At 43.7% G+C, this 24,870-nt stretch overlaps 3 protein-coding genes across 6 annotated transcripts in view; 2 read left to right on the top strand and 1 right to left on the bottom strand.

The window, feature by feature from the left end:
- Positions 1 to 24,870, bottom strand: part of LOC143218528 (uncharacterized) — a 121,906-nt gene that overhangs the window by 15,512 nt on the left and 81,524 nt on the right. Inside the window, exons 5-6 of one of the 4 annotated variants that reach the window (XR_013011105.1) lie at positions 24,561 to 24,870; positions 2,957 to 24,487 (exon numbers count right to left, since the gene is read on the bottom strand). Coding sequence is in view for 1 of the 4 variants with exons in the window: in XM_076443754.1 (XP_076299869.1) it covers positions 19,432 to 19,677 (246 nt within the window). In the remaining 3 variants the exon portion in view is untranslated. The other 3 variants (XR_013011104.1, XM_076443753.1, XM_076443754.1) reach the window with 3 other exon arrangements.
- Positions 1,446 to 4,382, top strand: LOC143218523 (uncharacterized). Its single transcript, XM_076443747.1, has 3 exons — positions 1,446 to 1,466; positions 1,550 to 3,156; positions 3,233 to 4,382. Exons 2-3 carry the CDS (start codon positions 1,597 to 1,599, stop codon positions 3,662 to 3,664), a joined length of 1,992 nt encoding a protein of 663 aa, XP_076299862.1. The 5' UTR covers positions 1,446 to 1,466; positions 1,550 to 1,596; the 3' UTR covers positions 3,665 to 4,382.
- Positions 22,904 to 24,870, top strand: part of LOC143218339 (52 kDa repressor of the inhibitor of the protein kinase-like) — a 6,227-nt gene continuing 4,260 nt past the window's right edge. The window contains 3 exon segments of the mRNA XM_076443472.1: positions 22,904 to 23,228; positions 24,018 to 24,223; positions 24,327 to 24,494. Of these exon segments, the coding sequence (XP_076299587.1) occupies positions 22,904 to 23,228; positions 24,018 to 24,223; positions 24,327 to 24,494 (699 nt within the window).

The raw sequence follows: 24,870 nt of genomic DNA, 5'->3' as shown, positions 1-24,870 counted from the left end.
GGCCAAGGATCGCGAAGACGCGGAGAAGCCGCTACCGCCGCGAGGAGGAGACGCGGAGAGTCCGCTGCCGCCGCAGGAGCGGGACACGACAACGGGGAAGAACCGGACAACGCCGCCGCAACGGGAGCAGGAGGCTGCCACAGCCCAGCATGCAACCACCCCGCGGAAGTTCGTCGGAACCGTGGATAAGACCCGGGAGGAACGAACCTCGAGCTGGGGGCAATTCGAACAATGGACGGCGAACAAGGGGTTCCGGCCGAAAGATCCAGATGCATGCTGGAACTGTGGCAAGTACGGCCACGACCGTAAGACGTGCCCGGTAAACGTCAAGACGCACTGCTTCCGCTGCGGTTGGTCGGGGTGCTCCGTCCGGACGCACAGTGGTCCCAAAGCCCGAAAACGTGGACAAAACCTAAAAAATGAACTTTCAGCTAGGTAAGTTTTAATTGTGGGGTTGGCTACTCTAAGAGTATGTCTACTTGGAGGTAAACGGCAAAAAGGTCGCATTTTTATACCTGACCAACAGTCGCAGTCCGAACTTCGGTTTCATTAGACAGTGCCTTCGTACTCTTCCAAGCTCAGTGCGAGATCTAACTGTACAGTGCGTAAATTGTATTGGAACGTATCGATTTTAAGTGTGCATTATGGATGCTGTTTGTGGAGGTAAGTTGCATAGTTTTTAGTGCAAAATATTTATTATTAACTGATAACTATGTATGGAGAAGAAAGGGTAAAAGTGAAGGCATAAATTTTAAAGATTTGGGTAAAAGTTGAGTCTCGTGCAATTTCTTGCGCTAAAACTTGTTCGAGCTTCTAGTTTATACTATTATGTTGCAATTCTTAAAAAAATTAGCTGCCCCAATTTGCCCCGTTTTTCGTATCACTGTTTTTTGTAATGCAGAGTAGGTATTTTGTGAGCTTCCGTTGCATTTCTTCTCAAACTGTGAGAAATATCCACCAAGTTTTTCTATAAAATTTAAACAGTTTTTGAAGGATTATGCTTAGAACGTATGGAGGACACAAATTGCCAGTTTTTTTTATAAACAATCATACAATATATCTGAAATTTTTTTATATTTTTCGAAGACAAACGCTGGTTTTATACGTAAAGTAACGTGAATGCTTCTTTGGGAACTATGAAGTGCGAATACCTGCTTTATACAATACAAAGGGTAGAGTTGGCCTTCCCGAGAGTCAGTCGTCCCCCTCGTAGAGATCAATATGAAAGAGCGAGAGGGAAGGTAGAGGGGTGGTCAGGTAATCCCCGACCAACACACAAATATGCTTTGCTTTTACTTTGACTCTTAAACAGATGTTTAACCCTCTAATTTTTGACCGTCAAGATGGTATATTGTACCTGAGGGAACCCCGAGAAACTGTGAACGTGTCTGTATTAGTGAAGGTGGTGAGTCAGAAATGACCCCCCGGCACAGCACAATAGATCCCAGTACTCCGATGGTTGAAACGTAATATTTATTTACGACATATTTATTTATTTAAATGTAATATTCAGTTTTGTAATATTTATATTTTTTCCATTTATTTTCAGGATCTCGTGATAGTGAAATTCGATTCACAAGAAAACAAGTTTTTCTCATGATAAAACACTCTTTGAATCAGAAAAATGATGTCATAATTGATGATTTAAAAAACAAAGTGTTGGAGAAAAATAAATGCATCATCGAAGTAGACAATGAAATGAAGTCTGCCCTGGCGAAATTATTTTACGCAATGCGCGGAAGGTGGCGAAGTTATAAGAGGACAGAGAGCAGATTTTTTACAAAATGTGCCGATTGGCTGAATGAAATGGTAGCCTTTCGGATACCTGTAGCTGCAGTCACTCAACCTGCACAGAAAGGCGGTGGCCGTCCTTCTGTAGAATTTATAAATTGTACTGAACATACAAAGCGGAGGAAAACGGAAGAGATCCGATCTACTGTCTCGGTACAAGAACTATCTTACGCTACACAAATGAGCCTTCGAGCAACTGGAAATTTGGCTGCGTCGAAAGTTCTGCAAAACATTATAAAAAATCCATCAAAAGCTGCAGAATACATTGAATCTTCAAAATTCAAAAAGGAGAAATCATTATCCGCCGAAGCTGCAGTAGCATATATTGTTGAAAAACACTTGTCAAAAGGCGACTACGTAGACCTAAGAATACTAGCTTTGGAAAATAATTCTCATTTATTTCCAAGCTATAAACTTATATTAAACTGTAAAAAAGAATGCTATCCTCCCACAGCGGATATTATTATTAAGGAATACAGTGCGGAAGTCAAATTGCAGGGTCTCTTAGACCATACCACCCGACGTATTTTACTAGTACAAAATACTGTAATTAATAGGTTGGAGGAGAAAACACTAAAAAGTATGATGCTAATTTGCAAATGGGGGTGTGACGGAACCTCCGGGCAAAGTATCTACAAACAAACATTCTCCGATAATACAAAATGGGATAGCGATATATTTTTGACAACAATAGTTCCACTACAGTTGTTGTCTGAAGATGGAACTATCATATGGAAAAATCCAAGGACTTCCTCACCTCGTTTCTGTAGGCCAATAAAAATTCAATTTCTCCACGAAACGACAGAAGTCACTATCAACGAGGTTTCAGAAATAGAGGAGCAAATAATACACCTGAAACCACTGGAAACGGTAATAGGAGGAAAAGAAGTTGTAGTAAAATATAACTTAAATTTAACTATGGTCGACGGAAAAGTGTGCAATGCTGTCACACACACTGCTTCTGCGCAACGTTGTTTCCTATGTGGAGCAACGTCAAAACAATTTAATGATTTAGACATGATTGCACAGAAGGAAGTAAATCAAGATCACGTGCGTTTCGGGCTTTCTACGCTACATGCTTGGATACGTTTCTTTGAATGCTGTTTGCATCTGTCCTATAAATTGGGCATTCAAAAATGGCAAGCACGCAATCACGAAGAAAAAGAAAAGGTACAAGAACGGAAACGTATCATTCAAAACGGTCTCCGTTGTGAATTAGGATTAGTTGTAGATATGCCTAAGCCGGGATTTGGTACTACCAATGATGGCAATACAGCCCGACGATTTTTTGAAGACTATAAGATATCAGCTCTTGTAACCGGAGTTGATGAAACGCTAATTAAACGTTTCTATATTATACTGCAGGTAATTTCAAGCAGTCTTAACTCTAATAAAGAGAATTAATGAACATTAATTATATTTTTTTCATATTGTATTGCAGGTTATTTCAAGTGGATTTGGAATAGATTCCACAAAATTTTATCAATATTCCATGGACACTGCGAAGCTGTACGTGGATCTGTATCCTTGGTATTATATGCCGACCTCTGTGCATAAACTATTAATTCATGGAGCCCAGATAATACAAACATCAAACCTTCCTATTGGACAAATGTCTGAGGACGCTCAGGAGTCTCTTAATAAATGTATCAAAAAATTTAGAGAAAATTTATCACGGAAATCTTCTCGTCTTAAAACGATGGAGGATGTAATGCATCGACTTCTTTTAAATTCCGACCCGTATATATCGAGTTTCAGAAAATTACCAAAAAAAAAATTACGCAGCCTATTTCCAGAAGCAATTGCATTGCTACAGACACCGGAAGTAAATAACAGAATAGAAGAGACGGAACCAGATGCCGATACTGAGTAGATGTTCAAAATGTTATCCTGTTATATTATATCGTAATTTATATTATATTGTAATTTATATTCTATTATATTATTATATTATATTGATATTATATTATATACTATGTATTAAAAACTAAGTTATCTTTTTTTTTAATTAATTTGATTTATAATGACTATGTTTAAAATCTTGATAAACAATTTTTGAGAATAACGAATAATTTTGTGCCGCCATATTGAATTCGCCATCTTGTTTTTTGTAATTTTAAGTTCAGATTCGTAATCAGCAACCCCTAAAACGGGTTAATACCAATTTTCAAGCTGATCCAATAATTTTTTAATGTTTATGTCCGCCATATTGGATCCGCCATCTTGTTTTTGTAATTTTAAGTTCAGATTCGTAATCAGCAACCCCTAAAACGGGTTAATACCAATTTTCAAGCTGATCCAATAATTTTTTAATGTTTATGTCCGCCATATTGGATCCGCCATCTTGTTTTTTGTAATTTTAAGTTCAGATTCGTAATCAGCAACCCCTAAAACGGGTTAATACCAATTTTCAAGCAGATCCAATAATTTTTTAATGTTTATGTCCGCCATATTGGATCCGCCATTTTATTTTTTTTTATTTTAAGTTCAGATTCGTAATCAGCAACCCCAAAAACGGGTTAATACCAATTTTCAAGCAGATCCAATAATTTTTTAATACGATTTGAGGTTTTGTCCACGTTTTCGGGCTTTGGGACCACTGTGGGACGTGCCCCGTTTGCGGCCCGTCATGGAGAAAGGCCCAGCAAGCGCGAACCCGTGGCAAGGGGGAGCCCCAACCACGGCCCCTCCGAAGAGCGTGAGGCGGAGGCTCTAACGGGCCGGAGGAAGCCGGACTGGCCCGGTCAACGGGCAGGTGGCCCTCTCGTTGAGAGGTCGAAGAACACCCCTTTCGTCCAGATCCGGACTGTTTCTCGGAAGATTATATGTAAAAGATAAAGCCGCTCTCGGGAGCGAGTGAATGAAAAAGAAAAGTTTTTTTTTGTTGTTTCTCTTCGTGAAGAGTAGGTCCTCTCGGGAGATAATAAAAGTACCTTAGTTCCTCCCCCGCAAGGGATAAGTAGCGTGAAAAATTTCTTTCGAAACACCCGATCCCTCCCACAGGTCGGCCGACGTCTATAGCTCGTCCAAAGTTTGAGTGCTGCCACCGAGGATCGTCGTTCGCTTGTTCTGTCTGTGTTTGTTGTAGGGTATTCGTAGGGCGTGGTTGTCGCTTCGTGGTGGAGGCTCCGATTGTAAAGGACATCTCTTAGGGAGGAACGCTCTCTCACCTGTCGAGCCGCGGATCACGGGGGCGACGAAACCGTGTCGGTCCGGTCCATTTTAAGGGGGGGGGGAGTTGTGACGTTGCAACGTTTGCGACGTCCCTTCTCCGTTAATTCCGTGCATATTTTCGAGAGCGATAAAGGACCGGACCGCCCTCTAACGGGACACGTACCGAGACAGGATTCGAGAGCGCTCCTTTAAGAGATCCCGATATTATCGAGGACCTCCTAATGACATCTGTCGCGCGTGCCGAGAACGGCAAGTTTCAGGGCCGTATATGGAACGCGCAGAAGGAACCACCGACCGCCCGAATTGTCACGGGAAATGAACAATCGCTCCAAGGTCAGGAAGCGCCTGACGGAAAAGCGAATGGCCGTTTCGAGAAATTAGAGCTTGGTGCGAGGACACTCGGCAAGCAAACCGGAGGCGCCGCCAGGACAGCAGCTTGCGAACATCTCGTCCGATACGGACTGACGGAACACCCTGACGTCGTCTCGCCCCATCAAGGGAGAGCTGCCCCGGGGTCGGTGCCCTCGTAGCCAAGAAGAGGAAGCCCCTCCGCTGGTCAAGTCGAGCGATAGGCTCCTTGACCAATTTCGTGATTGCCCGGGGCCCTAAGGCGCGAAGAGGGAACGCTCCTGTGCCGTCGAGTCACGCCGTGGAAACACGCCATAGGCAATTCGGAAAAGCGGTCGAGTGGGGGGAACCGCGTTCGATCCGCTAGGCGGCCGAAAATCGATGGATCACTGTCGCGCTGGCTATCGTCCGACATACACGCCATTTTTCCGTCTTGTACTGCGAAAGTCGTAATTGCGCCGCGGAGAGGTTACGTGTCCTGTGAGGATTTCCGTGAGCTAGGGACAACGTCCACCCGAGCCCAGCTGTCGCACGCTCTACCGGGAGCCGGTCAATTACATCTGAACGAAAAACAGCACGAGAAACGGTAAGTCGCACTTGTGATCCATTCGGTATTTTCGTTGCGCGCCGGCTCGACCTTCGTCATGCGAGGACGAACGCTTCCCGTTCCGTCCTCGATAATTCGCTCGCATTCCTCTCGGAATGCTTTGAGATTGTTCGGGAATATTTCGGGAGAGTTTTCCTCTGTAAATTGCGTGCGGAAGAGTGTCTTCCGAGGAGTCGCGTTCGTGAGAGTAATTCAATTCGGTATCTTCGCGTTTCTCGAATCCTGTGTCTCCTGTCGAAACGCGTGTTCTGTCCGTCGGCGTTCGATCGCGTAATCGATAACGTACGCGTCGGGGCGATTCACGTGCGGAAGTCATCGCGCCAGTCTCGCAGTTCGCCGGTCATCTGCGCCTCGCGTTTCCGAAGTTCGTTGTGAACGGAACGACGATCATTGTCAGCGGTATCGTTGCGAGCGAAATCGGTAGGACAACCGCGCGGCGAACGGCCATCTTTTCGCTATCTTGTATGAAGAGCGCGGGCTCTCGGGTCGCGGCCACTGATTTTGTAAATCAACGACTGCTACAATAAATAGCTCGAGACCATATCGTAGTCGAATTATTCGATTCCCTGTGAGATCCGTCCTGCCGAGAGGGCTGTCCTAGTCACCCCGTGTTCGAACCATCTGGCCCAGTCGCGACGTCATTTTCGATCCGCGTATCTCGAAGATTCGGCTCTCGACCTCGGCTTCTCCGAGCTCGAGCAGTGCTTTGCGTTACGTGTGGCATCCTTGCGGTGCCTGGCGCCCGAACCTTTAGCTTTCGTGAGGAAATCGTCGAATCTTCGAGTCTCGTATTGTCTCGGGCGGACCGCGTGCACTCGGCTTGCACGCGGCCTGGTCTCAGCGCCTGCAAGGCCCGAAGGTAACCGGCTTCCGCGGGTCTAACAGCTCGTCGGAAAAAGGTTAACGTGACAGCGGAAATACCGGGGATTACCACATTGACCACTCACCGAATTGACGTAGGTAATGCCAGACCAATTAAACAGAGGTCGTATAATACATCACCAATAGTACGGGAGGCAATCTACAAAGAGGTAGACTCGTTGTTAGCGGAAGGAATAATAGAACCTTCACAAAGTGAGTGGTCAAGCCCCATTGTAATGGTAAAGAAGCCGAATGGCAAGTACCGCTTTTGTTTAGATTTCCACAAAGTCAATGCAGTTTCGAAAAGAGACGCGTACCCACTCCCGTTGATGACAGGCATTCTAGATAAGTTGCGCGCGGGTCGCTATATTTCCACCCTCGATTTGAAGCAAGCTTACTTTCAAATTCCGCTAGAAGAAAGTAGTAAAGAAATTACCGCGTTCACGGTTCCGGGCAAAGGACTATATCAATTCCGAAGAATGCCATACGGACTCACAGGGGCGCCGGCTACGTTCCAACGTTTATTGGATCGTTTAATAGGACCGGAAATGGAACCCCATGTATTTGCCTATTTGGACGATGTAATTATCGCTACCGCCACTTACGAAGAGCATTTAGTCTGGCTGAAAAAGGTTTTAGACAAAATTAAAGCGGCAGGGTTAATAGTGAATCCCGAAAAATGCGAATTCTGCAGGGATGAAGTAAAATATCTTGGATTCGTGGTGAACCGCGAAGGGCTGAAAGTGGACGCGGAGAAAGTTGAACCCGTCCTGTCTTTCCCCGCACCGCGAAATATAAAACAAGTAAGACGATTTCTCGGAATGGCTTCGTGGTATCGAAGATTCATTCCGAACTTCGCAACAATAGCGGAGCCAATGAACATCTTATTGCGGAAAGGCAGGGCGTGGGAGTGGAAGGACGGTCAACAATCCGCCTTCGAAAAATTACGTTCACTAGTAGCTACCGCGCCAACTCTCGCATGCCCACGCTTTGAAATCCCGTTCACCCTGCAGACAGACGCTAGTATGGTGGGGCTCGGGGCGGTATTAGTTCAGGAAATCGAGGGGGAGGAAAGGGTGATAGCGTTCGCGAGTCGTTCATTGAATTCGGCAGAACGCAAGTATTCCGCGACAGAATTAGAATGCCTGGCCGTCGTGTGGTCCGTGCAGAAATTCCGGCCGTATCTGGAAGGTTATAAATTCACGATCATTACGGATCACAGCAGCCTTCGGTGGTTACGACAGCTAACCAACCCTTCGGGCAGATTAGCACGTTGGGCATTACAATTGCTCGAATATGATTTCGAAATAAAATACCGAAAAGGCTCGCTGAATAACGTTCCAGACGCGTTATCAAGAATGTTTGAAGGGATAAAAACGGAAGGGGAGAAATTGCCAATAGTAGCCGCAACGCGATTAGATTGGTTTGACGAAAAAGTTCGTGCAGTTGAATCAAATCCGGAGCAACACCCCGCGTGGTCAATTAGAGAAGGTCAGCTTTATTACCGTCGTACAGATCCACTTATTGCAGAAATTTTGGGAGGGGATCTTAGCGAATGGAAATTAGTAATTCCGGCAGATAGGAGGAATGAGATCTTGAAAGAGTCGCACGACGAGGTGCAAGCGGGTCATCTGGGAGTGGAAAAGACCTACCACAGAATAGCGGCAAAATATTTCTGGCCGGGGATGTTTAGAACTGTCGTCGAATACGTGCGACGTTGTCCCACATGCCAAATGACGAAGGTGGAACAGTCTCTCCCCTCCGGGCTAATGGGTAGGCGTCGCATTTCGGCTCCTTGGATGGTAGTCGCGGCAGATATAATGGGCCCGTTTCCACCTAGTCGTGCAGGATTCGCCTATCTGCTGGTAATGCAGGATCTCTTCACAAAGTGGGTGGAATGCTGCCCTCTCAGGAAGGCCACGGGGGCAAAAATTTCGGAAGCTCTCGAGAATTTGGTATTTTCGCGGTGGGGAACTCCCGAAGTACTATTAACGGACAACGGTACCGAGTTCGTTAATAAAACAATTCACGAACTGGCGAAAAAGTATGGAATTACGATCTCGACAACACCGCCGTATCACCCGCAGGCGAATCCCGTCGAAAGGGTGAACAGGGTGTTGAAAACGATGATCGTATCATACATAGGGAAAGATCATAGGGATTGGGATCAAAATATCTCTAAATTTCGGTTCGCCTACAACACTGCGCACCATACAGTACTACAGGCTTCTCCGGCCTTTCTGAATTTCGGACGAGAGCCTACGCCAGCGGCTTGTCGTAGAGCACAAGTAGAGCCACCAGTAGAATTAGAAGTAGCGAACTCCGGGGAGTGGAAGGACCGCGTCTCACACCTTCCAACTCTGCGACATTGGGTAGCGGAAAATTTGGATAGAGCGTATGAAACGCAATCCAAATATTATAACCTCCGGCGGAAAAACGTGAATTTCGAGATAGGAGATTTAGTACTACGACGGAACCGGGTGTTGTCATCGGCGGCACAGAATGTAGCGGCGAAACTCTGTCCAAAGTTCGCGGGACCGTTCCGGATTTCGGAAAAGTTATCAGCGGTAGTGTATCGGCTTACAACCTTAGAGGGCCGGGACGTGGGAAAAGCACACGTCGAAGATCTGAAAACGTACACTCCGCCCGTAGAAGGGGAAGGAGAACGGCCCAACACTGCAAATAATACAATTTCAGATGCAGAACTTCAAGGTGGATCCGTGGGTAGCGGATATTTACGAACTGATGGTGGAGGACCTAGAGTCCATGGAGACAGTAGTGGGGAGGATGAGGGAGAACTTCCGTCGTCCCCACCAACAGGCTCCGGCAATATCAGTAGCCGACCTCCTAGGACCCCTGGAAGAGGTTCATGCCGAACTCCCGGGCCCGATCCCGCCACAGCAGCCGACGGAGGAGGCGCCGCCACAGTCCCGCGAAGGGGGAGGGGAAGACCCCGAGGAACCGGGAGAGGCCGTCCTCGCGGTAACTCCCGAGCTACCGGGGGAGTACGGGGAGCTGGATAAGCTATTTACGAGGACGACGCAGCATCTGCAGGCACTGCAGAGCTATTTTAAATATCCGCCCCGTACCCTGCCAGTGACCCCGGCGCCAACGGAGGAACCAAAGGCAAAAGAGGCCCCGACGCCAACCCACGAACCGAGGCCACGAGAGATCCCGACTCCCGCAGTGCAGCAACGACCGAAGGAGGCCCCAACCAACCAAAAAGGAGCACCAGATCACGGCAAAACAACGACATATCCGGGGGTCAAGAAAGATACGAGCCCGCAGACCGCCAGGACTACCGAAATTCCGAGTCTTCTCGACGTAGGAAAAGGACCGGAGGAAGTCGTCATCAAAAGGCCATGCTGGAACTGCGGTGTAAGGGGCCACAACCGTAGCCAGTGCCCAGAGCCAGTACGGCCGCACTGCTTCCGCTGCGGGCTGAAGGGAGAGTCCGTCCGCACGTGCCCATATTGCGCCGATTACTGGCGCAAAATGAATGCGGAATATAGGGCCAAAATCGGGGCCCCGCCAAGGCCATAAAAGGCGTAAACAACGTAGCAGCGAGCGCTTAAATTCCGCGGTTCAGTAGGGATGTAATTCCGTCCCAATCAAGTTGAGTTCAGTTTAGTTCCGTTTTACTTTGGTTTAGTTAGAAAAGCTGGACCGCTGCCCAAATATGGTCGCAAGAAGGTGGTCCAGAATAACTGTAATCCCGCAAAGAACAAAACATTCCGTTATTTGTAATCCGGGAAAAGAAAAAGAAATAAAAGAAATTATAGTTTCGTATCCGGAGCGTTTGGGATAGTTATTTTGTAGGACTGGTAGAGAACCTTTTCCCCGTAGAGTAGATATAGGTGACTCTCGTCCGAGGTGCAGTGTAAGGTCATGTTTCGTACAAGGAGAAGGAGAACAGGGTAAGGATTGAGTGTGAGTATTCGTGTTTATGTTGGTGAAGGCTCATTATGTAAAGGTTGCACTTCCGAGGGGACTGTTCCAAAGTTGCGAACCGGGGGATCACGAGGTCGACTCCTACCGGTTGGTCCGGTCCAAATTTTAAGGGGGGGGGGGAGTTGTGACGTTGCAAGTCTGCGACGTCACTTCTCCGTTTGATAAACGGTCAGAGAACCGTATCGGGAGTGAACCGGACCGACCGTTAGTGTATGCAAGAACCACCCGCAACTTAGAACGCTCCTTGAGGAAGAGATTAAAATCGAGAATCGCTTCTAATGCCATCTGTTGCACGCACCGAGAGCAACTACTCTCGGGAGCGTGCCTAGGAAGCAACAAATACCGACAAGGCGCCCCGCACCAGAGGATCACCCGACGACGAAATATTGGCCGCCAACAAAAACCATTCCGGATCCGGAGAAGTGGCAAAAGGCACCGATGCACACGAGCCCGTAAACTCGGAGACGACGTGCCAGAACAATGGGGCTGCAACAACGTAACATCGGCATTTTGGTGGTCCAGCCGGCGTCTCACCCTCCTACAGTCGGCCCCGGCAAGGGTGGTGCGGAGGAGCGCCTAAGAGGACGAGTCCTCGCCGATCGCCTTCGACGATCGGCCATTGGTGTTTGACAGGTCGTGGGTCCAACGACCCGTTCTGATAGGTCGATCCTGCGACTAGAGTAGTTGCGTTGCGGGTGCGCCCATAGGGAATTTCGGCAAGACGAAAGGAGTGGGGAGATCGAGAATCGAAGCGCTCCGTCGATGCGACGAAGGATCACTGTCGCGCTGGTACTAGGACCGATCAGTCGAGTTTCCGCAATTTCGCTGCCGCACACATTTTTCCGTGTTCCGTCGAACAGAACGTAGTACGCGTCGCGGGTGGTTTTTCTTCGCGATACTTCCGAGAACAATTCCCGAGCGAAGGCCCTGAGTTCCGGCCACAGTATTAAGAATAGCTGAACGCAGCACGGTAAGTCGATTTAGTGATCCTCGTTCGCATTTCGGGTTGGCTCGATATTTAGTGCGAGGACGAAGCGAGTGCGTATCGTCCTCGGACCATTGGTGATTGCCGAGGCCTTGGGCCTCGTGCATTGGTGCTCGCGTACTCTCTGATACGCTTGGAGCCTTCGCGAACAGTCTCCCCCTTCGAGTCGTCGGAAGTCTTCCTCTAGGAGCCGCGTCGAGAAGGGATAATTTCGGGAACAGCGAATTCGGTAAAATAGCGTCCATCGCGCTCGGCAATCGCGCGCCGGTCCGTCGAGACTACGCCGAACATCAGCGTTTCGCGAATCCCGTCTCCGTTGAGACGTGCATTGTACCGTCGTACCGTACTTTCTAGAATCGCGAAGTCTCGAATCACGCGCTCCGCGATCGACGATCCATCGCACAAGTGTACAAGGAGCGCGGGCTCCCGGGTTGCGGCCACGTGGCCGCCCCTCTGTAATTTATCTCCTGACAACGAATAAATTCATTCGAGCCCTAATTGTTTCAAGTCATTTCCGACCTGCGAGATCCGTCCTGCCGCGAGGGCTGTCCCCGTTATTCCCTGTGTCCGAATTCCTGGCAGTCCGTGTCGTCGAAGTTCGTTCGTGATCGCGAGAAGAGTCGCAGCTCGTGTTCGACTTCCTCGAACGCGGGACTTTCGTGTTTCTTAGTGCGGTACTTCCGAGTACCTGGCGCCCGAACAATACTTAGCGTCCGATTCGACTCTTCTCGTCAATTACCTTTGTCCCGAGAGGACCGTGTCAGCGCGGCCGCGCACGGCCCGTCCTCAGCGGCTGTAAATTCTCGGGGTTGACCGTTTCCGCCGGTCAACAAGCCGGTCGAATACGGGCAACGTTACAATGTATAATCATGATCGACAAAGTGTAAAAACTGCGTAAACTAATTTTTACTTACTTTATTTTATTTTATGACTGGTCTGGGAATTGTTGCTCGCTCACTTCGCTAGTAGATTATACAAACAGACATCGACAATGTAAATTTCTATTGAAATATTTGTAGCGGAGTGGAAATAGTTGTATGAATGGTTTATTGTAAATGCCCGATGAAATGCGGGCGTCGAAAAAATTAAGAAGCTGGTTATTGTTCGGGGTGTAAATTTTTCGTTACCGTGTCCCACGGACACTGCAGATTTATGGCTCGATCCCTTCCGCGGAGACGAGGATCCCTGTTTTCTATCGTGGAGGAAAGGCAAGAGTCACACTGCTGCACTTTCAACTCCTGCAAAACATGCGGCTTTTTAGAATGTTGTTGTATCCTCAGTTTTCCTTCGTGATGGGGATATTCGGGGGTGTTCGCAGCTTTTTTGAGAAGCTGCAGTCAGTCTAAGTCTCTGTCGCATCATAATCAGTTCGCAAGAAAATTTTCACATCATTCTCGCTTACGGCCGCTGCGGGTGCAATGCTGATGCCACGTTCAGGTGTATCAGGCGAGAGCAGCCACACATCCGACTCTCGTCACCGAATTACATCCGGCGTTTGGCGAACCGGTTATATTCGAGGGGGTGTTTCGATCGCCCTAGACCGGACACCGGAAGAGGAAGAACAACGAGATCCATGCGGAATGTGGGTCGTGTCCGAGAAATGGAGGAAGAGGATGGCACCGTAAGCGTGCGCGACGTCAGTCGCCAAACAGGGTAAGTCAAAGCGAAAAGAAATGTTATTTAAATAATGTTGTTGTTCTACACAGTATCAGCCGGTCGAGTGTCCAGAGAATTTTGAGGGACGAATCGATACACCCATACGAAGGCTATAGCCGGATTTGGGGGGTGAAATACGCCCCCGGCGGTATTTCAGTCGAACTTGGGCCATTCGATAGCCTATCCAAAAAGACCCGGCTCTGCCAAGTTTCAGCCCCCTATCTCATCTGTAAGGGTAGTTATTGAAGAAAAACGAAAAACCAGTTTTTGGCCCATTTTCCCCATTTATTGACAATTTAAAATTCTGAAAAAAATCTGACATATTTCGGATACTAAGCCTCATATTCGGTATCATTTTCAGATTTTTTAGTTGCAAACTATGGTTGTAATCAATGAAAAACACGAAAAAAATCGAAAAAATGCAGATTTCATATAAAAGTAGAGTCGGCACCGCTTCAGGATTAATTTAGCAATGAGATATTTTGAAAAGTATTATGCTCAATTTTTTTCAGATTTTTTTGAGGGGTGGCACGATGTTCAAAAAAATAAAAACCACTTTTTTCGGCGTTTTTCCTAAGTTACACTTATTTTTTCTGAATCCAAAAAATATATTATGTAATATTAAACATTCTTATGTTCAGAGAAACATCTTCCAGCCCTTAAAACTTGCGTAATACAAAAAAAGAAAACAATGCTATACAGATTATATCCCAATATTTCAAGAGTATTTTCAACAGCGCCGGTTGGTGCAGCGGCTATGGTCTCAGACTGCGGAACCGCTGGAGACTTTTTGGACTACGTTCAAATCCCGCTCGGCTCAAGTTTTTTTTTTTAATTAGTCAGATGTTTTTTTTTGCTTCCTCACCATACGTTTAATGTTGAACCATTATAAAAATATTTTTTAACTATGTTTAAACTATTTTTAAATAATTTTTTGGGGAAAATATTTCTGGAGTACATTGGACCTTTAATCATTTACGGGCTGTATTAAGGTAAAGGCACCAGTAGTTGACCATTTTATAGAAAAACGTAAAAAATAAGGTTTTTATAAGATGTGCACTTTTGATGAAAGTGAATCTCGGATGCCATGCTATCTGTTGGTTGAATTTCAAAACAATTACATGCGAAGTGAAGCATGCATAGTCACAACGGACGTCTGAATTCATTAAGGTTTGTAATATGCCGATATATCTCTATTTCCTTAACGTTTCTGTTAAGCTGTACGGTTCAGGTAAAAAGATCCATACGTTGTGAACTTTTCGCAAACAAATTATTTGCTGTTTATATTCTCACAGAGTTTTATAAGTGATAAATGCATTGTTTTTGTTATTCTAACTTGAAAAACAATAGTTTATTAGGTGGTCAAATACTGAATATTGTTTTTGAACAATTTTCAGAAGTTGACAGGCGTGGTCAATTACTAACGTGACTCATTTAAATTTGTTTACAATTTATAATGCATCCATTTTACATCTACGATTGTTAGGAGTACAAAATATAAGTATAAATTTTGTAGCATGCTGTGTTTTAGAGGATGACCACATGGTCAACTATTGATTGCATTCACGGTCAAGTATTGACTATTGTCCACTTTTTTAAGACAGTCATGTGCGTGACATTATAAATACCAACGAAAAATTAAAATGCATTTATTTAATTATTTATTTCAGAAGTTATTTCATTACTTATCGCGAGATGCCTCCTATCAAGGGCTCCTTTAGAAAGTATTCTGAAGAGACGATGAAAGCAGCCATTGAAGATGTTCGTTTGCACAAAACTCCAATAAGGGCAGCAGCACGTAAATTTGGCGTACCAAGGATAACCCTTAAATACAAAGTGGAAGGTAAATCGCCTTTGGAGAGAAAGATGGGACCTCCTCCAATTTTAAATAAAACTGAAGAGAATGAAATCCGTCAGTGGATTGAAAAAATGGCTGCAGCTGGTTTCCCAATTACGATCGAAGAACTTGTAAATAGCGTGGAACATATTATCAAAGAAGTGAAACGTCAAAACCCGTTTAAAAATGATCGTCCTGGTAAGACCTGGGTAAAGGGTTTCTTAAGTAGACATCCTACAATATCAAAAAGAGTTGCACAAAATCTAACAGCTTCACGAGCAGCAGTCACCAGTGCTAATATACTCAACTGGTTTTCCGATGTATATAATTACCTAAAGGAGAACAATGTTGAGACGATCTTAAACGACCCATCACGGATTTTCAATTGTGATGAAACAGCATTCTTTTTGAACCCCAAAGGCAACAACGTGTTAGCGAAAAAGGGGTGTAAAACTGTTTACCAACAAGTCAATCCAGATGAAAAGGAGTGTGTGACGGTATTGTTGACGGGCAGCACCAGTGGTATAGTTGCTCCTGCAGTAGTTTTGTTTAAATACAAACGTATACCCCAAGAAATTGCTGACAATTTTCCCGAAAAATGGGGCCTGGGTAAAAGTGACTCAGGTTGGATGACATGTGAAGCGTTCTTTGAGTTCGTTGCCAATATATTTCACCCATGGTTGGTAGCAACAAAAGCTACGTTACCTGTCATTCTTTTTATTGATGGACATGCCTCACATTTAAGCTTCCAAACAAGCCAATTTTTCCATAATCACGGTATTATTTTGGTTGCACTTTACCCTAATGCAACCCATCTACTACAGCCCATGGATGTTGCTGTTTTCAGAACAGTCAAAGAAAACTGGAAAAAGAAAGTACATGAATGGAGAATTAAGAATCTTGATGCCCCAGTTTTAAAAAAAAAAGATTTTCCAAAGTTGCTCCAAGAAGTGATTCACAAAAATGTAACTGCATCTATTCTATCCAATGGATTTCGGAAATGTGGTTTATATCCGCGGAATCCATCAGCAGTGAACATACCGGGACAAGAACAACCAGTTGAAACCGGAATTACGGAAACACATTTTTCACGGATAGAGTATTGGAAACAAGGCCTCCAATTTATAAATGAAAATATCGAACCTGAAAAAGTTAACATATTTCGATGCTCATCAGAAGAGTGGACTGGGAATCCGCAAGATACATCTTTATTTATGCTATGGAAGAGAACCCAAATCGAGTTGGAAAAATATTCCATTTCAGCTGAGGAACCTGTAAACGACAGCACAAATCCGACAGTGTTGCTTCCCGACAATAATATTGAAGCTAAGGACCCTGCCAACGCGGACACAATTCCTCCAATCTCGTTTCTTGATGATACCACCCCAGCTGAAGAATCGTTGAATGATGACGTTACAGCAGTGTCGATTTTGGAAGATGAAAACATTACAACTGAGCAACCCGCCAACGCGGACACAATTCCTCCAATCTCGTTTCTTGATGATACCACCCCAGCTGAAGAATCGTTGAATGATGACGTTACAGCAGTGTCGATTTTGGAAGATGAAAACATTACAACTGAGCAACCCGCCAACGCGGACACAATTCCTCCAATCTCGTTTCTTGATGATACCACCCCAGCTGAAGAATCGTTGAATGATGACGTTACAGCAGTGTCGATTTTGGAAGATGAAAACATTACAACTGAGCAACCCGCCAACGATGACACGATTCCATCACTGTTGATCCACAATGTTAACAATTCTGATGGGACAGCTTCAAATAATGTTACTCCTCAAGATATACTGCTTCAAAACGACCTAACTACCCAAGCTGCTATGCTACCTCAAAGTATGACCAATTCATGCGTTACGCCTATTGCTGGTCCTTCATATAAAGTCGCGAGCCCATTTAAAAAACATCTTTATTATTCACATGTAAGAAACCAAAAAACAAACATAAAGAAAATGCCAAAAGACAGGATGCCTTTTATTGTCTCAGGGAAACTTTGTCAAGAATATTTCCTGAACAAAATAAAGAAAAAAGAAGAGATTGAACGATTAAAAAGAGAGCGCGAGGCAGAAAGGCAAATGAAGAAGGAACAAAAGGAGAGAGCTAAACAAGACAAGACACGTCAAATGAAATTGAAGAGAGCAAAGAAAATCTTACAATTTTCTTCTGAGAGTTCAAACTCCAGTTGTGAAATGTTAGATTCTGTTGTAGAAAGTGAAGGAAATGAAGAGGTCAACGAAGACAACGAACTGTTAAATAACAATGAATGGCCTGCCTGGTTGCCTGTTGAAAAAGTTGTGAACGAACACGTAATATTCTTATATGAAGGAAAACATTTCCCTGGAAAAATTCTTCGTGTAACTAAAACTAAAGCAACTATTTCATCCATGGAAATGTACGGGCGATTATGGAAGTGGCCAGAGAAGCCTGATGTGCTGGACTACGATTGGAAGGCTGTACTTTCTCATATCAATGAGCCCACGAAATCGAGCAGAACTCGCAACGTCTACTCTGTTCCTGAATTAAACTTTTTATGGAATTGATTTGTTTTATTTCTTATTTTATTCTTTAATTGTAATTTGTGCTGGTAATTGTTGAAATTAAATGATACTAAAATGATTCCCAACATTATTGCTTTAACCCTATTCCTAGTATTAGTGGTCAACTACTAACGAAAAGAAGGTCAATTACTAGATTTTTCATGTTCAAGAGTGGTCAACTTCTGAAGCAATTACTGAATTTTTAAATATGTTTCTTAAATTTGTATAAGTAAACTTTTTTTAAAAAGTGGCCTTGGTACATAATCTAGAAGACTTGAAGAGTGTCTTCAGGCATCGACTCTCGCTATTTGATGACAGAGCAAGTGGTTACTATTGTTCGCGTGGAAAACTTCTCTTAACTGGTCAACTACTGGTGCCTTTACCTTACTGCTCTTAAAAATTGTTTACATTTAATTGTACATCGTCTTTACTGTCAGGTCTTTTGTCTTTCTTGGGTGCTTTAAACAGTGTAGCGGCCATCGGCACGTACATTTAGTAACATTTGGCGTGCAAATGGTCGAGCGAATTTATGGAACCCGTTGGCACACAGCTGTTTTTGGGAAAGCCGTTACTCGTCTTAGCGAGCGTTTTAGAGTCTTTGTTGTATCACGTTTTGGTAGTTAGACCCTGTTACCTTCGGCCCCAACAGTTAGTGCGGGTGCCGTAAATCTCGAGATTCCGAAGGGACCGCGAAGCTAGGCAGGTAGGCGATAGCCGGACACGTCATGAACCGCGGGCCCGTAGGAAATTCCGTTACATTACCAAACTTCTGGGACCGCCCCCGCGTTCAGACAAAGCGCGCCAAGGGCGCAAGGAATAAGGGAGGCGCAAGGAGAGTCCCCGAGAAAATAGCCGATTGGCCGAAAAAGGCGAATACAGGCCCGGCCAATCAGGACGATTTGAAGAAAATCGCAGCTACCGAGCATCGAAGACGGACGACAAAAAGTCTAGTCTAGCCCGAGCGCACAGCGAGACAACCTGTAGCTACTGAGAACAAATAAAGAGTTCACTCCTGTCAAGCATAGGACACGCAAAGTTGATTTCTACCTCGAATCCACTTAATCCTACAACAGTTATAAAAATCCAGTGTTTTATTGGGGTCTAGGTCATAAACCACCGGATTAAAAAACGGGCGACTATTAACGAGGGTTTTACCTACCCCGAGGGTCAAGTTACTCTTCCGAAATGCTATACACAAGCAATAAACGATTAACAAACACTTCTTATTTTACCTACCAATAGGAAAATATATTTTAAGACTCGTTTTACAGTTTCCCCTACCTGCGAAATATCTTGTTCCAAGGGAGCATACGAAAATGCAGTCAGTCTTAGACTAAACTCGAAACGGTACGGAGAGCAATCGAAGCATTCTTGTCCGGTATAAGTTACGTCTCATCTGGTGCGTTAGTTGAGTGTTTTCCGGTGTTTCAGTTTTCTTCATTTCTTCAATTTCTTTAGTCAAAATGTCAGACGCTAGTTGTGATACACGGCGTGCTAGGTGTGTTAACTGCAATTCTGTATTACGGAAACAAACTGGCAGAAAAAAGGTAGTGAAGACTGTACTCGAGTCTGTAAAGTTCTCGAGGATACTCAAAAAGGAAGTGTCCGTAGGTGGTGTTTTCTGCAATCGTTGCCGTATTATCGTGAGTAGACAAAAAGAATATGTGCATCAGAATTTGCCTGATCTTGGAGAATCTTCCGTCGAATCTAGCATTCCTACATTAGTTGAAGTTGCGTCGGTATATGAATATGCATCAACATCCATGTTGGAAGCTGAATATGCATCAACATCCATGTTGGAAGCTGAAGATGCTTCAGCGTCCATGGTGGAAGCTGAAGATGCTTCAGCGTCCATGGTGGAAGCTGAAGATGCTTTAGCGTCCATGGTGGAAGCTGAAGATGCTTCAGCGTCCATGGTGGAAGCTGAAGATGCTTCAACGTCTATAGTTGAAGTTGGAGATGCTTCAACGTCTGCGGCTTCAATATCTATCGTTGAAGCATCTTCAGCATCAGCTTCCTTGAACGAAACCTCGTTGATTTCATTGGAATCATCGATGCTTGATGCATCTTCAAGTGCGTTATCCCTCAGTGTAGCACCTTCAGATTCCGATAACACAGATAATGCATTATCTGTAACAACAGACGATTCGTCATTTACATGTAATGTAAATAACCCTCGCGAATCTACTACCGAGTTTTTCGAAGTACCATTTGACAGAGTTATTGCAACTCACAAATGTTGCTTCATTGCTACCTGTAGGAGGACGCAAAATATCATTACCGTACCAACTGAAGCTAGGAAACATGCGTTTCTGATACGAAAAATATATATGCCAAGAGAATATCGGTGCTGCCCTAATCACTGAAATAAACAAACGTTTCTATCGACAGCTTATCATGAATTTTCGTATTTACTCGAACACAAGTAGACTGGAAGCTAAAGAACTCAGAACTTACTTTGAATATTTATCAATTAACAGTAGTTCAACTATTAATGACACAGTTGGTGATTTTACATTGTCCGAGGAACGACTAAGAGTTTTCACAGGGTTAACTTGGGAAAATCTAATTGAACTTCGTGAGATGATGACATCCATGAAGAATTCCCAACAACGTAACGTTACCCAGGCCCTCGTTGTATTTTTATTCAAATTGCGTACTGGCAATTCTAACGAGCTCATAGCTGCAACACTTGGTTTAGAGCGTGAGCAACAGGTATCAGATTTTTGCCATTCAGTCATAAACTGTTTTCTAAAGGATATACTTCCACTCCACTTTGGTGTTAGAGCAATTTCCCGCGAATGTTTAATACAGAATGAAACTTCTAGAATAGCAAAAAAATTATACAATATTGATAATGAATTAGCACTGATTTTCGATGGAACATATATTCGTCACCAAAAAAGTTCCAATAATGCATACCAGCGGAAATCCTATTCGGGTCAGAAGAAGTTACCTTTGTGTAAATCTTTTACAGTTTGCACGACAAATGGGTATATTATAGACATGTTTGGACCTTTTTATGCTAACCAGAATGATGCTGAAATCATGCGGATCATTCTGGAAGATCCCAATGGAATACAAACTTTAACGGAACGGGGAGATTTTTTTATTGTCGATCGCGGCTTTCGTGATGTTACATCACACTTAGAAGAATTAGGATTTAATGTTCTCATGCCTGCATTGAAAGGCAAACGTCGTCAATTAACTACCGAGGAATCTAATGCATCGCGTAAAGTCACCAAAATACGATGGGTCGTCGAGGCCATACATGGTATATTGGGAAAAAAGTATCAACTTTTGCATAACCAACTCGACAATAAAATTCTCCCTACAGTCCAATCATATTTTAGAATTGCATGTTTCCTAAATAACAAGTTTGGCAAAAGGCTAAATTCTGATGTCACACTTTTTGATGATGTCACCAGTCGAATATTGAGCGAAGATAAATTAATAAATACTTTAGCACAAGAAGTAGAAGCAAAACATTGGAACCGTCGAAAAACTCCATTTAAAACCGTATCTTCCAACGAGATTGTTGATTTTCCAGAAATGTCAGAAAAAGATTTAAAGATCCTTTTAACAGGATCGTATCAATTATCCCAAGCTGTTTCGTATTTAGCCGAAATAATGGATGAAAATGAAAACACCATTAACGTCCGTTATTTAAAAGAAAATCATAACATAGTTAAATTCGAAGTAAAATCACGACACATAAACCGAAAAACTTATAGATGCTACATAGATTATATACCACATTCAACTGGTTATTCGGGTATAAAACGGTATTGTTGCGAATGTGCCAATGGGAATCGCACTATTGGATGTTGCTCCCATGTTGCTGCAATTATTTATTATTTATCTTATGCTCGATACGAGACAGACATAGTACGGCCAGCAGAAATACTCACCAAGATTTTCGATACTCAACACATAACACCGTCAATTGACGAAGATAGCGACGAAGACTGAAATAAAACACTGGATTTTTATAACTGTTTAAAGCACCCAAGAAAGACAAAAGACCTGACAGTAAAGACGATGTACAATTAAATGTAAACAATTTTTAAGAGCAGTAATACAGCCCGTAAATGATTAAAGGTCCAATGTACTCCAGAAATATTTTCCCCAAAAAATTATTTAAAAATAGTTTAAACATAGTTAAAAAATATTTTTATAATGGTTCAACATTAAACGTATGGTGAGGAAGCAAAAAAAAACATCTGACTAATTAAAAAAAAAAAACTTGAGCCGAGCGGGATTTGAACGTAGTCCAAAAAGTCTCCAGCGGTTCCGCAGTCTGAGACCATAGCCGCTGCACCAACCGGCGCTGTTGAAAATACTCTTGAAATATTGGGATATAATCTGTATAGCATTGTTTTCTTTTTTTGTATTACGCAAGTTTTAAGGGCTGGAAGATGTTTCTCTGAACATAAGAATGTTTAATATTACATAATATATTTTTTGGATTCAGAAAAAATAAGTGTAACTTAGGAAAAACGCCGAAAAAAGTGGTTTTTATTTTTTTGAACATCGTGCCACCCCTCAAAAAAATCTGAAAAAAATTGAGCATAATACTTTTCAAAATATCTCATTGCTAAATTAATCCTGAAGCGGTGCCGACTCTACTTTTATATGAAATCTGCATTTTTTCGATTTTTTTCGTGTTTTTCATTGATTACAACCATAGTTTGCAACTAAAAAATCTGAAAATGATACCGAATATGAGGCTTAGTATCCGAAATATGTCAGATTTTTTTCAGAATTTTAAATTGTCAATAAATGGGGAAAATGGGCCAAAAACTGGTTTTTCGTTTTTCTTCAATAACTACCCTTACAGATGAGATAGGGGGCTGAAACTTGGCAGAGCCGGGTCTTTTTGGATAGGCTATCGAATGGCCCAAGTTCGACTGAAATACCGCCGGGGGCGAATTTCACCCCCCAAACCCGGCTTTTGCCTTTGTGCGGGTGCAAGAATTGCTACCAGCGGATTTCGACCGGCGCGCGGCGGCTTGAGTATTGCAGGTGGCTGTTGGATGAAGTGTCACGAAATCACTCTTTCTTTCACCGACGAATCACTCTTCACAAGAGAAGGGTGCTTCAACGGCCACAATTTGCATATGTGAAGCGTCGAGAATCCGATGGCAGTTCGGCAACGCGCATCACAGACCCGCTGGTCGGTCAACTTATGGGCCGGTATTTGTGGCGAGCATGTTATCGGGCCGTACATGCTACCTGATAGACTGAACGGCCCGGCGTTTCTGACATTTTTAGAACATGCTCTGCCGGATCTCATGGACGATGTTCCTTATGCGATCCGGCAGAATATGTATTTTCAAATAGACGGTGCGCCAGCGCATTACGCCGCAAATGTCCGCGCCCATTTGAATGAAGCCTTCCAGGACAGGTGGATCGGCCGCGGTGGTCCTGTTGCGTGGCCCCCACGGCAGTGTGGCCAGATTGATGGTGAAACGAACATCTTTTCCCCTTCCAGACTCTCCACCTTATCCCCTTCCACTATCCTATTCCACCACCATGAGCACACTCCAACGTCCCCCACTAAGACCGCAGAGAATAGAGCGGGGCGAATGGGAGACACGTCGCGCGTGCGCGATAGGGACTGAACAATGACAGATGAAATGACATGTCGCAAGTTTTAGGTTATGCCGTGTAACGTAAATACATATTACGTATTTAATAAATAAAATCTAAGAAAGTTTTACCAGTTTTTTGCTTTTAATGCCATAAAAATAAGGAATGGACATAGCAAGTTTCGTATCGGAAAGATGAAACAAATTGTATTTTAGATGTAGAAGTCAATTAATATAATAAATATAATAATATACATAATACAATATATATTTACATATACTAGTACAATAAAATCGAAGGAAAATATAGGCGTTCAAATAAGTAACTATTGATAAATAATAAATAACTATTGATTTAATGTATTTCACTTTCGCTGCTGCTATTGTCAGTTTCATAAGTTTCATTACTCATCAAGATTCCATCTAATGCCGATGGAATTTCTTCGCAGTCGTACATTGTAGAATTAAAATACTCTAGCATTTGGTCCGGTTTTACAATCGTGGAATAAATTAAATCAAATGATATTTACAGACTCACAAATAGCGCACTGTTTGACATTAGGAAAAACTAAAACAAAAGCTATCATTACAAATGTCATAAATAAGTATCTACTTTCCAATATAAAAGCAGCAGTAAAAGATAAATATTTTTCTCTCATTGTAGACGAGAGCACAGATATTTCAAATGTTAAACATTTAAGTATTTTACTGAGATTCATAAACAACAAGAATTTAGAAACTCATATGTTAGACTTAATTGGTGTTAAAGATGCGACTGCCGACAATATATTTAAGTGTATTATAAATAGCTTAAATAAGTTAGATTTGTCTGTCAATAATGTAGTGGGAGTAGGAGTAGACAATGCAAATGTAATGATAGGAAGTCACAATTCTTTAATGAGCAGATTTAAGAAGAGCAATAGTGAAATTCTAGCATTTCCATGTTTATGCCACAATATACATCTAATCGCAGTACATGCTGCTAAATGCATACCCTCTTACGTCACATATTGCTCTGGTCATCAGAGAGGGGGTACTTGTATTCCCCTCGGTTCCTTGTCGGTTACCCCTGTCTGGACACACTGCCCCACGGTCACCTGATCTCAATCCGCTGGATTTTATCCTCTGGGGCTACTTGAAGGTAATTTAAATTTTCATTTATTTCTTCAGGTATTTTTTAATCGTTATCGTATACGTGTATACTTACGTGTTGTTTTTCTTTTATAAATATCATTTCACAGGATGAGGTCTACAAGCGCCCGTTAACCACGCCTGAGGAGATGGTGGCACGAGTTCACGGTGCCATCGCGAACATAACGCCGGCCACCCTTCGCGGCGTCATGCGGGAGACGATCCGGCAAGCCAGATTATGCATTCAACAAAACGGAGGACATTTCGAACAATTGAGGCTTGAGTCCAATTGTAATCGGCCCTTTTCAGGGCAACGGCGGATCCAGGGGGGGGTCATGGGGGTCATGACCCCCTCCCTTAGCTGGTTCCAGGACTTAGGTGGACCA

This window comes from Lasioglossum baleicum, chromosome 19, assembly GCF_051020765.1.
Source record: "Lasioglossum baleicum chromosome 19, iyLasBale1, whole genome shotgun sequence".
Classification (NCBI taxonomy): Eukaryota; Metazoa; Arthropoda; class Insecta; order Hymenoptera; family Halictidae; genus Lasioglossum; species Lasioglossum baleicum.
This window is presented reverse-complemented; position numbering and strand designations above follow the sequence as displayed.